The sequence below is a fragment of the Haplochromis burtoni genome, unplaced genomic scaffold (genome assembly GCF_018398535.1).
Source record: "Haplochromis burtoni strain Fernald_Lab_line unplaced genomic scaffold, NCSU_Asbu1 Contig_65, whole genome shotgun sequence".
NCBI classification, from domain to species: domain Eukaryota; kingdom Metazoa; phylum Chordata; class Actinopteri; order Cichliformes; family Cichlidae; genus Haplochromis; species Haplochromis burtoni.
In genome coordinates this window covers 1407357-1420224 of record NW_024582426.1, presented here as the reverse complement: position 1 = coordinate 1420224, position 12868 = coordinate 1407357, and the positions used below count along the sequence as shown (strand labels likewise).

Sequence of the window (12868 nt, the reverse complement as noted above, 5' to 3'; positions counted from 1 at the left end):
GACAAGCATCAGCTGTAACTATTTTTCTAAAAACATACCTTCTCTGCCAAGCTTTTGGACTGCTGATTTCTGCAACTGTGATTGGATGATTGGTCACTGGTGGTTATTTCATGTAAACATTGTGAATGCATATACCACCAAATTTTTAGGAACCTGTTTTTAAAGTTTTATTTTAGTTTAATAGCAACAGTGCTGATCCTATAGACAAGTGGCTGGCAGCAATTAGCAACATAACAGATACATATTAATGCAGTGCTGAAATTAAGGAATAGCTGATAGAACTCTTGTGGTGAAAGCCATCTGTAGATTGTTTCCCTGAAAGCAATTATCATGTGTAGGGCATGTGGGTTAATTAAGAGCTCTGGCAGAGTAAATGCTTGTTTTTCCATTGATCTCAATGAGCATGAGCCGCTGGATGCTTTTATCCACATCTTCACCATAAACAATTATTCCATGTTGTGTGAGTCCCGTTAAGGAGTCATCAGCATCAGACAGGATGCTCTTTCTTCATTACTCAGGCAGGCTTCACTGTGGTAGAGTGTACTCTATACAGTAAAAAACTAATGGAAAATCATCTCCTTGCAGCCAGTGTTCATATCCTGAATTAAATTGATTTTTAAATCGCTTTCTTGGACAACAGAGCATCAAATATAGCTTCTATAAGCCACCAGTTCTTTCAGGACAGACTCCTCAGCTCTAACTGTAAATATTCATAGTGACTTGAAATCAAAAGAGCGAGCTCAGCTAGAGGCTGCATTCAGAGTCAGTGAAATACACTCAAAGGACGTGTTTCTTTTACATTCTTTAAACGACTTGGTTTTGCATGTAGCTTATCATCCACCAAACATATGTTGTCCGGTTAACAGCAGCCACCGCTTTTTCACTCCCACGTCTCACATTTCTCTCAAACAAAAGCAAAACGAACAAAAAAGAAGGGGTCTGCATTCTGTCTTCAGCCCCAAGGATCTCATCTGTTTTGTTCACCAGATATGTGTTTCACTAACAATTACCGCCGCCATATTTGAATCCCAGAGCAACCCCAACATGAACCAGAAGGATGGCAACTGCTTCCAATTTTTCTTTTTGAAAGGCTGTTTCATTGGTTCTTGGGCTTCCCACAGCGCATAGAAACGATGTCAACACTGGCACTGAGCAATTTGGTTTCTATTTGCAAGTCCACCTGCGTCTCTGTGCAAGTCACCTAAACCACTGCCAATTCATCTCATTCTCGACTGACCTTTTATGAAATGCTTCCAAATTGACTCCTGTTTTTGGCCGAGGGGAAAAAGTCTCTTGTACTCCTCGACTAGTCCGTTTCTATTCTTGAATTCTGAGACACACAGATGACAGTCGTGCCTCATGGGTCTCAGATTTTTTGGATCTGTTTAGCAAAAGCATTTTCACTCTTGAGCTGTGGTTTTCACAGGCACAAAATGTGTATCCATGCACCCACAGTAACCACTGCATTTAAATGACTATTATTAAATAGGGTCAGTGGGAAAACAACACCACCACAATCTATTTATCCAGTTTGCCCAAGAGGAAACAGCTTTTTTTTCTGCAGGGTCTTTTTTTTTAAGCCACTTAATGCTTTGGGCTGTATTCAAAACAAGATGCAGAGACAGGAAGTTTAATCATATGAGCTGTTCCAGAGTTTAACTGAGATGTTGCAGAACGGCAACAAACTGTATGATTTATACAGCTGCTTCTGTAGGGCTATGACTTTCGTGTGACCTTTTGGACATCAAATTAAATTTGTTGTTGCCGATAAGGCACGGCAGAAAGATACAAAACAGCATCATCCAAAGATTCTTCTTTCAGTGCAATAAATTCTGTGTGTATCCTCAAGGCTAAACAGTCTCCAAGGGTCTTTCCTCCTAAGTAAAATGTCCCATGTTATTCCCACAGGGGAAAGCGATACTGTTACTTCCTTTATTTTTCTGACAGCCCCCAGAGAGTTTTCTGGATATATTTTGATCATGTTCATCTGTGGTGAAAATTTTTAAGTCAATGCCACTTCTGTCATACACTGTGTGTTTGCTGCTAGATAAAATGAGAGCTTGACAGCAATCTTCAAAACAGAAAACTCACTTTTTTCCTGCAAAGTTTTTTTTTCTTTTTTTTGGCAGGTGTGAATCAAACACAGACAACAGCTACCAGCAACATAAAAAGACAAGAATGCTTTCCACCCATTCACACCAGCTAACATCTGTCATACCATATCCCATCTCACAGGAGCCAGAAACAATTATAAACCTTTAACCAATCGTGAAACACTCAGAGAAGTAGTATGACATTTCTGGAAGTACCAAGAGGCACTTGACACCATTCAGTCTGAAACAGAAAACAGAGGCTCTGAAGGTTCCAGCTTAATCCATTATACTTCAGTACAAAATGTACAAATAATAACTATAGTTTTATGAGAGTCATTTCAGTAGTCAGGTTAGGTCAATGGAGTGACTACCTGAAATCATAAATAAGGGATTTAGTGTTAAGTGGTGACTTTCAGTTAAGTGATGGAATTCGCAGCCCTCATTCACTAGGCTTTGTGTGCAGAATTACAATTTTGAGCACAAACTAAGAGAAGAACTCACTGTTCTGTTTTTTCCATAGTCTTATGGAACAATCTTCCTGTTGCTATCCGGGCGTCTGACTCTATGCCATTGTTTAAATCATGGTTAAAGACTTGTTTATTTAATCTTGCTTTTCCAACTAGCTAATATTTGGTGTGCGTTGATACATTTTTATCCGTTATGCGTTGTTAACTACTTTTATGTATTATGACAGCGGTCTCCAACCTTTTTTGCGCCACGGACCAGTTTATGCCCGACAATATTTTCACGGACCGGCCTTTAAGGTGTCGCGGATAAATACAACAAAATAAAACTAGTACCGGTACCGAAAAAAAGATTTATTCATAACACACGTGAAAAGACCCAGGAAAACCGAGTTAACGATAAAAACGATAACAAAATAAGCTGAAAACCGATAAAAACCCTGAAAACCAACATTTCACACCTGAGCCTCAACTCTCGCGGCCCGGTACCAAACGACTCACGGACCGGTACCGGTTGGACTGTTTATATATATTATATATATATATATATATATATATATAAAATATATATATATATATATAAATTATATATTTATATATATATTCTTGTTTTTTATATATATTTCTTCCGCTTTGTTGTGATTTGGCACTATATAAATAAAATTGAATTAGACCTTCTTGCTGTGGAATACACCAAAAACCATGCCAATCGCTGTGGTTTTTGGCAGATTGATTTGGTCGCCTGGAGTTTTTTTGCATTTGGTGAGTGTTGCAGGTTAGTCCATGTCTTACATGGAAACCCCATGGTGATATTCTAGCAATCGAAGCAATTGCAGCAAGGTTTTCGGTGTTGCACCTTCATTGTGACTGATTTCAACAAATGACAGACAGAAATTTTCAGCAACTAGTTAAGGAATATATGTTTGACCCAGACCTGTTTAGGAAAAAAGCAGAGAGAATTAAAGAAAAGAAGAAAGATGGAAGGAAAGAAACAGAGGTGCCAAGTGGACAAAATAGCAAGACTCCATTAAAAGAGAAAAATAGTCTCATGACTGAACAAGTTGTCTCAGTTGGACACCAGAAAGTTTACTTTTCCCTCAGGAGTGATGATGGCTTTTCTTTGAAAAATAAAAAGAGTGACTCGGGCTGCAGGAACTGAGAGATGGATGTTTTGTCTCCAGAGACAGACTCTGGATGAATGAAAGAAAGGTTTCATATCAAAGCTGATGTGGGGGAAAAAAGAAAAACAGTAAGAGACCAGAAGAAAAGCAGTGTTCACATCTAACCCTTGACAACAAAGTAGGTTATAGATGTAACTACTCCTCCAGATTTTACCAATAACATACAGTGGAAAAAAGCCTGTTGGCAGTCTTCTTTTATTTTATTTTATTTTTTTCATCTGACTTACAGCTGCACAGATTCATAACCAATACACAAAGTAATCAAATATGCGGTTTTCACATGTCTGCACTATGTTGGGAGAATCAGGTCATATTATTATTCAAAAGTGTTCTTTCTCCTTTGTAGAACACAACAGGAGACAGTCAGACTCTTTCTCACTCCTGGAAATACTTTGTTTGGTTAAGGCAGGCGAGCTGTCTGTGTTCAGCGAGAGGGAGGCAGAACACGATGATTCCCTGAATCATGAATTCGCTGGACGATTCGTTTTTCTGCTCGCACATGAGCTCAGTCAGACATCACGCAGGCTTTGCATCAAGGAAAAACTGTTTAATGTTCCACTGAGTCTTACAAGCAAGTCCTTGCATGTACCTTTCGGCAAAAATTCAAGACTGCACTGCATGTGTGAAAACAGCTTTAGGTAAACCAGTCGAGCCTTGAAATAAATAATTAACTCAGCCATCTGGCCTGACATTGATCTTATTGTACATAAGTTTTAAATCAGCTCTCTTTTCATTGTGCTTCACATTTTGCTTTGACATTTTCTTAACATTTTGACAGATGTCAGGTAGATTTCCTTGCCATAAGATTAAAACTATAAAATATTTAGAATTACTTTGATAAAAGTACACTCATTGGTCAGTAAGCACACTCTTGTCTTCTTTTCTGGTGCTTTAAACGTGGAGGACTCTGCATTTGTGAGTCTATCGCTGCATGATTTGCATTGTATAGTTTTTAGGGGCATGAGCATAAAGTGAGCATAAAGTCAAACTTGCAGCTGTATATTTGAAACTGTAACATGAAAGGGTTTCATGTGCAGATATATTCTGAAACCATCAAAAGACCATTGAGTTCATGCTTCACATCAGCTTCATCTAAATAGAAGTTGAAATGTTCTCACGGCGGCCGCTATGAAATTGGATGCTGGGTGAAGATGTCATTTCTGTCTGCGTCATGCTTCCATTCAGACAGAAAACAATTTAACAACCTGGTGATCAGTAGTTCTCATATATGTGTGATATCTTAGACTAAATTATGGTAATTACCTTCTTTAAGACTGCATATGCCATCATTTCACAGCCTTCTGCACATAAAGAACTTAATGTCCTACTTAGAGGGAATGTGTTAAGGTTTTAAAATGAACAAGAACAACATTAGAAAAATCTGAAACTGGCTTTGAGAGGTGGTTTAATCGTGGGCAGATTTATCCAATGGTACTACAAGAGTCTATTGTTCTGCCCATAAGAATATTATGTTGTGCTATTTTCAGCTGTGTTGTGTCATCGTATTGCTGTCAGGTATGTTACAATCCTCATTTAAATGCAAACATTTAACTAATTTTTGAAAACTGGCCTTTTTTTTTATAGAAGAACATCAAATGGATTTTTTACAGTGTTCAGCAACATTTACTCCATTCATAAAATATGCAAGTTCATTTGAGTTCATCTAACAAGACTGAACTTCAATCTGTGGTTGAACTGATTGTCTTTTAGGGCACAGTATCTTTGAGAAAGCCCTTCGAAAGCTGCTGTGGCACACAGGGTACAAGAACGGGTTGATGGCAGAGTTCAGCCACAGAAGCCAGAAGGTAATCTCGTACCAGTAGTTCGCCACACATTTACCGCTACAGGCGGCACGGATAATCATCAGTAGAGTGTACGGAGCCCAGCATATCCCAAAAATGCAGACTATAATGGCTAAAGATTTAGCAATCTTTTTGTCTCTGGAAAGCCGAGATCCCGGTGTCCTACGGCCAGGCACCATGCAGGAGGCCGTGTGCTGAAACAACCTGGAGTTTTTTCTGTGCGGAGAGAACTTCTCTCGCTGCATTAATATCTGACTGGCGTTAGGCTCCCCGCTGGAGGAGGGAGACAAGATGTCGTCATCTTCGATGACCGCAGAGATCGCGACAGGCTCGCTTGACATCACCTTCCGAGTCTTGACAAAAAACACGGACCAGCCGGCTCCATCTTTATGTTTCTCATTGTTCTTCTGAGGCTTGGCATTGTCTTCAGCACAGGCGGCCCCACTCTTATTCCTGCGATGGATGTTGAGATAGATGCTGAGGTTGAAAAAGGCCACCGACACAAACGGGGTGAAGAACTCAAAGGTAGACGCACTCAGCAGGAAGTACCAGGTGAAATAAAACTCAGCATAGCACTCGTGGGCCGGGACAATGCTGTAGCCAACGATCGTTTCCCAGAAGATGATGGCAGGGCCGTAAAGGAGGAAGGCCAGCACCCACACCGCCACCATCTTGAAAACAGCCTGGTGGGTCATGTTCCTCTGAGCTCTGTATTTAACCTGTGTCAGAAGAGAGGCACAAGTATGACTCACAGTGATGTGCCGTGAACAGAAACTCTGCATCATAATAACACTGCACGTTACATTTCAAACACCCACAGCTGCTCAGAGTATCTTCCCCAAATGAACCCCTTGTTGCATTGTGCGGCTTTGGAGCAGGAGAGAGATGCTGTAAATAAAACCCACTCGTGGAGTTTTTATACCACGGTGTGTCTCTGAAGCCAAAGAGAGAAGGGGAATGTCAGGCTGACAGCCACATTCACTGATGCAACACTAGTATGAAAGAGACATCTGGTTTCTCCCGATCTACCCCTCCCTCACCGTCGCTTATTCTCTTTGCTTTCACTCCATTTTCACTTCACCTCCTCTCGGTCTAAATGCTATCATTTTGCAGGGCTTCTCTATCTGCTGCTCTCCCCTTTGGTGTTGTTGTTGTTTTCTCAATCTTTTCTTTTTCTCACACAATCAGAATGTCTCTCTGCAGATTCAACAGCTGGATATATGTCAAGTGAAGCAAGTGAAGCTGCCAGCATGTCTGTGGTTCAAGAGCAACTGGAAAAAAAAATCAGTAGTGAAACAGATCCAATACAAGATGCTCATAAATAATTATGGCCCCAGTTTCAAGTGTTCACTACAAAAGCACAAGACTCCCTATTTCCACTGTAAATTAAAGAAATACTGCACCCTACAGGCTGAATGTGAAGAAACTGACCAATAGGCAGTCGAACCAATCATCAGCCAGATTTTCTTTTTTGTAAATCTTGTATCAGTTGACAGAAAGTTAACAGTTTTAATAAATTAAAAATAAGAGACTGCAAGAGGATACAAATATTCACATTGAAATATTTAGGTTTTACAAATATTTCTTTTGCTTTTATATCTAATACTGGCTATTTTCCAACCATGATTAAAGTCAATGACTCTTTTAGAGCAACAGAAGAATTACTCATCTTGTACAAAATGTAGGGAAAAACTGAAAAAACTGCCAAAAACTGAAAAGAATGATCAAAGATCAAAGCAGCAGACTGTGAAATATACTTAAGAGGTTTTTGTCATATTTCAAGCCTGCTTAGATTAAAATGACTGTGTTTGCATCAGAAGTGAGTGAGTTTGGGCTCTGTCACAGATGCTACCCTTGGAAAAATCCAGAAACTATTCTAATATTCGTCAAACCACACTTTAATAACAAATACTGAAGTATCAAATCTCTTCATTTAGTCGTCAAATGTTATCTTTATGTGTTGTCTTTATTTGAGAAAGAGTTAAAGGGACAGTTCACTAGTTAGTTGCCTGTATTCATCTAGACTGTTATGATATCCCTATAGAGTTGCCTGTTTTCTCTTGAATATAACACAACATGATATGATGAGCAGCAAAACAAGTCTTCGTTTAGCTAACAATAAAACTGCTCACAATGTTTGTGGGTTTTTTTGGTCACTGATTTTTAATAATATTTTTAATTACACATTTAGTTCCATTGTTTTCCAACAGAAGGCAGATTCTCTATAGCTACTATCACCAAAACTGAGCGGCTCATACCAACGTAACTGTCACAACAGGCTGTAATAATTTGATTTTAGGGTGAACTTTCCCTTTACTTCTAGCTTTAAGATTGAGCATTAGTGCCTACTCATGCACGCTAACACATCTCTGACTCACCCTGCTTCTTACACCCCCTGAAAAAAAACTAAAAAAACAAAAAACAAAAACCCAATCACAAAACCATGATGACCCCAGTGACATCACTGTGACATATTGACTGTTATTTAACCCCCTGGAGATCCAGAGAAGACATTCTGCAGCTGTTTTCACAGGATAAATCTGAAAAGTGATGAGAAAACTGAGCTGTGTGATGGAATATATAGTTTATTTGACTGTTGAGCCAGGGCTAATTTTTGCACTGATAATATTTTGGCTAAGCTGATGAACAAAGCACTCACTTCACAGCAATACCCTGGTGAAAGAACGAAGCTGTGAATACAAATGATTCTAAGCACACTACAAGCTATTTCAGGGAGTGACACATTTTGGACCTAAATGTGGTCACCTATGTGAACTTGATGAGCGTGTGTGTATGTGTGTGTGGTAATGAGCGTCTCATTACCACACAGACTGTACTTACCGCTCTTGTGACTGACAGGAAGCGATCATAACTAATAAGGACAATGTTGAAGACAGAGGCTGAGCAAAGGAGGTAATCCATGACCAGCCACACTTTGCAGAGCCCTTTGCCCAGCATCCACCTGCCGGTCAGGTTATAGGGGATGTACACCGGGATGCAAAAGGCACCTGAAACACACACACACACACACACACACAAAACACACATCACATTGGTGATTCACCAGCCACCAGCATCAATATTCACACTTTCCCATACCTTCACAGTTTCTGGGTGTAAGATGCATTACATGCGGCAGAAAATTAGCGACAAGACGCAGTTCCAGGAAACCTGTGACATTGTAGGAACAAGAACAATCTAATATGTCTCTTTCATTAATGACAAGGGTATAATTTAACTAAAGCTGTAGATAAGAGGAGCTTTCACTATAAGAGGGACGTGAGTGCTTTTCAATAAAACGGAGGCATTCCACAATTACGCGGAGTAGTCCGTTGTAATTTAACATGTGAATAACGCAAAAGGGTTGTAAAGGTCATCATGAACTCGCCGCTAATCAATAGTTAGACGCTAATTACAGTGTGGGAAAATTACAATGTGCTTGGGGCGCGCGCAAAAAAAGGGTTTCATTCATAAGAATGGACTCAGGCAACACGAACGGATAAAGTGACAAAGAAGGAGAACTTACCCACTAGAAAATCGGATATAGCAAGGTTCAAAAAGAAGTAGTTGCTTTGATTTCTCAGGGTTTTGTCCACAATAAAAGCCATGATGACCAGTGCGTTCCCTGCCACAACAACGACAACCAGAGTCACCATAAGTACCGATAAGATCACCACCAGGTAGCCCGGCAGGACAGCCCCAGCTTCCGACACCGCAGGCGTCAAGTTGCCGCTGGAGTTGGACTCCAGGATGTGCGCGCCCATAATTAATTGACTGCCAAAATCATTGTAGGGTTTTTTCATCTCACGCACAGAAACACCGGAGAAGTCCAAAAACGCGCCTAAACGTCCCGCTCCACTTCATGAAGACAAGTTAAACACGAAGACCTGTGAATCGTTGAAGACTTTTCCCAAATCTTCCATTTCTTAAAACACTAGAATAAGTCTCCGAGCTACAGACACGAGTTAAGAACACTCTGTAATAGTAATACTAATAATGATTATTGTTCCTCTGGGTCCTCTCTCCTTTCTGGACTCTGTCATCTACAATCTCAGCTGATGCTGGATGTGCTGATACTGCGGAGCGCACCGTTGGTTTTGTTAACAGCGTCAGTACTGACCAGATGTGAGATAAAGTACTTAATCCGGATGTTTTTCAAAATAAAACCAGTCCTGTAAGGTTTCAAGACGAATAAGGCGCATCGGTGTTTTCTAAATCTGTTTTCAAGATGCACATTTAATGTGACAAGTTACATTTGATGTTCTGCCGTCGGCAGAAAATATAAAAATGACAGCCAGCATGCAGCTTAATGAGCAACCTAAATAAGAAGGCATTTAAAACAATTGCCCCGTTTAACACCCCCTTTAAGACATAACAATATTATTGTTGGCTGTCGGATTAAAATATAAAATTCTCTATAAAACGTCCTTCTTGTATGTTTTCCAACAGATGTGACGAATTCTTAAACTTTTATTTTGAAAACAAAACAAATTCCGGCCTTTTTCAGACGATGTTTGCTATTTTGGACGATTTGCTTTTTTTTTTTGCCCACCCAACAGCTGATCAAAGGCTCATGTCTGCAATCAAAAGCTGAAGTGCTCCAGGCGCATGAAGCAGGCTGAGATGAAACGATCTGAGCTTTATGCAACAGGATATCGCAATAAGCCAGCCAGCAGATATTTACACAAAGCAACAAGTTCCGTGACTCAGAGGCCAATGTCCAGTGTGAATTACCATATTATCCCCCCCCCATCCCTTTATTTCGCGAAGAAAATACGTAATTATCTAAAATTACTACTGACTTAGCTATGCAAATAGCCCCTCTTATTAAACACAGGGTACCCAGACTAATATCAGAACACAAATACGGGCACAAACGGAAAAATCCGTTTGTTTTCTGAAATGAGCTGTCAGCCTTCTGATACTGGGGATGAGATTGTTCTTAACGAGTCCCAAAATATCACATAAAGGGGGAAAACAATATCTTCTGTTATCAAATAATCACTCTTGTTTTTATAAGTGCATTTGTTTTTATTGGATAATGTCATTACTCTGAGTTTGTGATCCTTTTTCTCTTTAATAATATATGTGATACTCTTGAAGTAAGGTTGGAAAGCCTAAAGAAAAATTAACATCCTGCATCTTTTGCTATACACCATTACTTAACCTCAGTAACAAATGCCGTGGCATTAGAGAAAAGACATGGAGATTGATTTATTTAAAAATATCCTGCCAGTAACAAAAAAATTATGACAAAGCTGCCAAAGAATTATAGGATGGCATTATCTCCCTTTCTTGTACAGGAAATTTGTCTTATGTTTATTAAGATAAGGAGAAAAGCGAAATTGAAGCGCTTTTAATTTAAGGAAATTGACCAGCTCTTATCATGGCTGCCATACCTCTTGGTCATTTTAGTAAAAAAAAAAAAAAGGAAGGAAGAAAGAAGAAGAAGACTGTCCATTTTATGAGCCTAAGACTGTTTGCTATGTGAAAACCAGACCCATCAGAAAATATGAGTTGTAGGCTACATCTGCACATCATCAGTGAAAAGTTTTCAGGGTGTCTTTAAGTTTTTTGCAACATCTGTCATTAAAAAATGAGGAATTGAAACTTTATATGAAACTTTTATGAGCTTTTTTAAAATATATATATAAATATTTAACAATTTGATTTAGTCAATAATCATCATTTTTTTTAAAAAATACTGAGAACTCTGGGGTGACAAACTTTGTCTTACACCTTAATCGAACGAGTGGTGCTAAGTCCACATATATTTTTCATCATTTATGAAATTAATGGTTTTTGGCTGTAAAAACATGTTCAAGTTACAGTTATATGATGAATATGGGGTTAAAACACCGACTCTCATCTCAGCAACAGGTGTTGAACAAAAATACAGCATTAACTCATAAGGAACTCCATATTTATACAATCTTGTGTTTTCAGGAGCTTAGGTGCAATAAGACAAATTAGCATAATAACAAAGTGTTTATTCCTAAACCTTTCCCAGTTAAGGACCCTTGACATTGATTGCTTACCGTCTGGAAGCTAAAGGCATCACCAAACAATGGATTTTCTCCCTTTTTACTGCATTTGCTACTATGACATGCAGTCAAGACAGTTTTGCTGAAGAGAGCAAAAATTATAGCTCTTCAGATTTCTCGCCGCTTCTGGCACATCATCAGTAAACACTACTGACCCAGTGCAATTTGATGTCAAGCATGCCCTGCTCTGACAGCTTTACCTTTTATTTTAAGATGCGTTTTATTTAACTCTAATCTGTCTTTCCTATTCTCTAAGATGATGACTCTTTGGCACCTTGTGATAAAATATCTGCAATTCTTCTTGTGAGCAATGGTATTGCTTTTCATTTGGAGAGTGGTTGTCACTTTGATAGACATTGTACAGGGTTTCTACAAATTTACCAAATTGCCAATCCAAATGTTCCTGTTATCTCTTTCTGTGATGGATTCCTTTGAGCTCATCTGTCTGTTGTATGTTCACAGCTTCCAAATGCTCCACTTCAAATCTTTTGCCAAGCTCAGTTCATAAAGAAATACCCCAGACCTAAAATGTACCAAAAATGGCTGCAATTCCTCAATGGTGAATACTTTTGTCCGACCACTTCAGATAAACCAGATTCATTATACAACCTCAGCTTGAAACATAACGTGACAGTGTGCAAAAATATATGATCTGCCCTGAATGTTTTTGGGCAGTTACTGAAACAATGGCCTAACAGGCTTCCGTGGCAGTATCGGTACGGACTGTGCAGATGAAATTTGAAACCAAGCGCTCTAATTATTCTCCTCAGCCTTGAGTATGAAATTGAGTTCTTTGCAAGCCCCTGAAAAACATGATTAAGGGCTGAGATGATTGGGTTCAGCGTGATGACAGCTTGTCAGGGAGAAACAACTCTGCTAAGTGAATTAGCTGTAATTATTTCTAATGGCTGAAATGAGCAGGCGGCTTTGTAAACAGACTTGGAGGAAATTTTTCTAAAATGTGTTATCATTTGCGCTTTCATTCAATCAAAATATCTCTCTACATTTGTATGCTATCAGTTATATTTTCTGAAGATAATGAGCGCAGATAATTTTTTTTTTTTGCATCATAATAGTCAGGTTCTGCTGGTGGAACCAAATTAAAAAGTGCCTGTATGAGACTTGGATATATTTAGATAGTGGTCCTTTGGTGCTTAAAACCCACTTCAAAGCATTAATATGCAGAATGTCTTTCCAGAGATCGAGTGACACAAAAAGGTGAGGTGAGACAAAATCTCACAGGAGGGAATGAGTGGTAAATGCTCTGAAAGACATTCAAAATGT

At 39.1% G+C, this 12868-nt stretch overlaps 1 protein-coding gene across 2 annotated transcripts; it reads right to left on the bottom strand.

Annotated features, from left to right (window-relative positions):
- Positions 1 to 3302: 3302 nt before the first annotated feature.
- On the bottom strand, positions 3303 to 12815 carry LOC102292561 (histamine H3 receptor). 2 transcript variants are annotated; one of them, XM_005923280.3, is made up of 4 exons: positions 9067 to 12815; positions 8640 to 8711; positions 8382 to 8548; positions 3303 to 6259 (listed from the first exon to the last, which is right to left on the bottom strand). In XM_005923280.3, exons 1-4 carry the CDS (start codon positions 9341 to 9343, stop codon positions 5402 to 5404), a joined length of 1374 nt encoding a protein of 457 aa, XP_005923342.1. In that variant the 5' UTR covers positions 9344 to 12815; the 3' UTR covers positions 3303 to 5401. The 2 variants fall into 2 exon arrangements, with proteins under 2 accessions (XP_005923342.1, XP_005923343.1); XM_005923281.3 differs by lacking the exon at positions 8640 to 8711 and having other exon boundaries at positions 3304 to 6259.
- Positions 12816 to 12868: the final 53 nt, after the last annotated feature.

Excerpts from the sequence above, each read along its gene's own strand:
- LOC102292561 (XM_005923280.3), bottom strand. The coding sequence starts at position 9,343 with ATGAAAAAACCCTACAATGATTTTGGCAGTCAATTAATTATGGGCGCG. Across the intron at positions 8,712-9,066 it reads TATATCCGATTTTCTAGTGG|GTTTCCTGGAACTGCGTCTT; the intron begins GTAAGTTCTCCT and ends ACAATGTCACAG. Across the intron at positions 8,549-8,639 it reads TACACCCAGAAACTGTGAAG|GTGCCTTTTGCATCCCGGTG; the intron begins GTATGGGAAAGT and ends TGTGTGTTTCAG.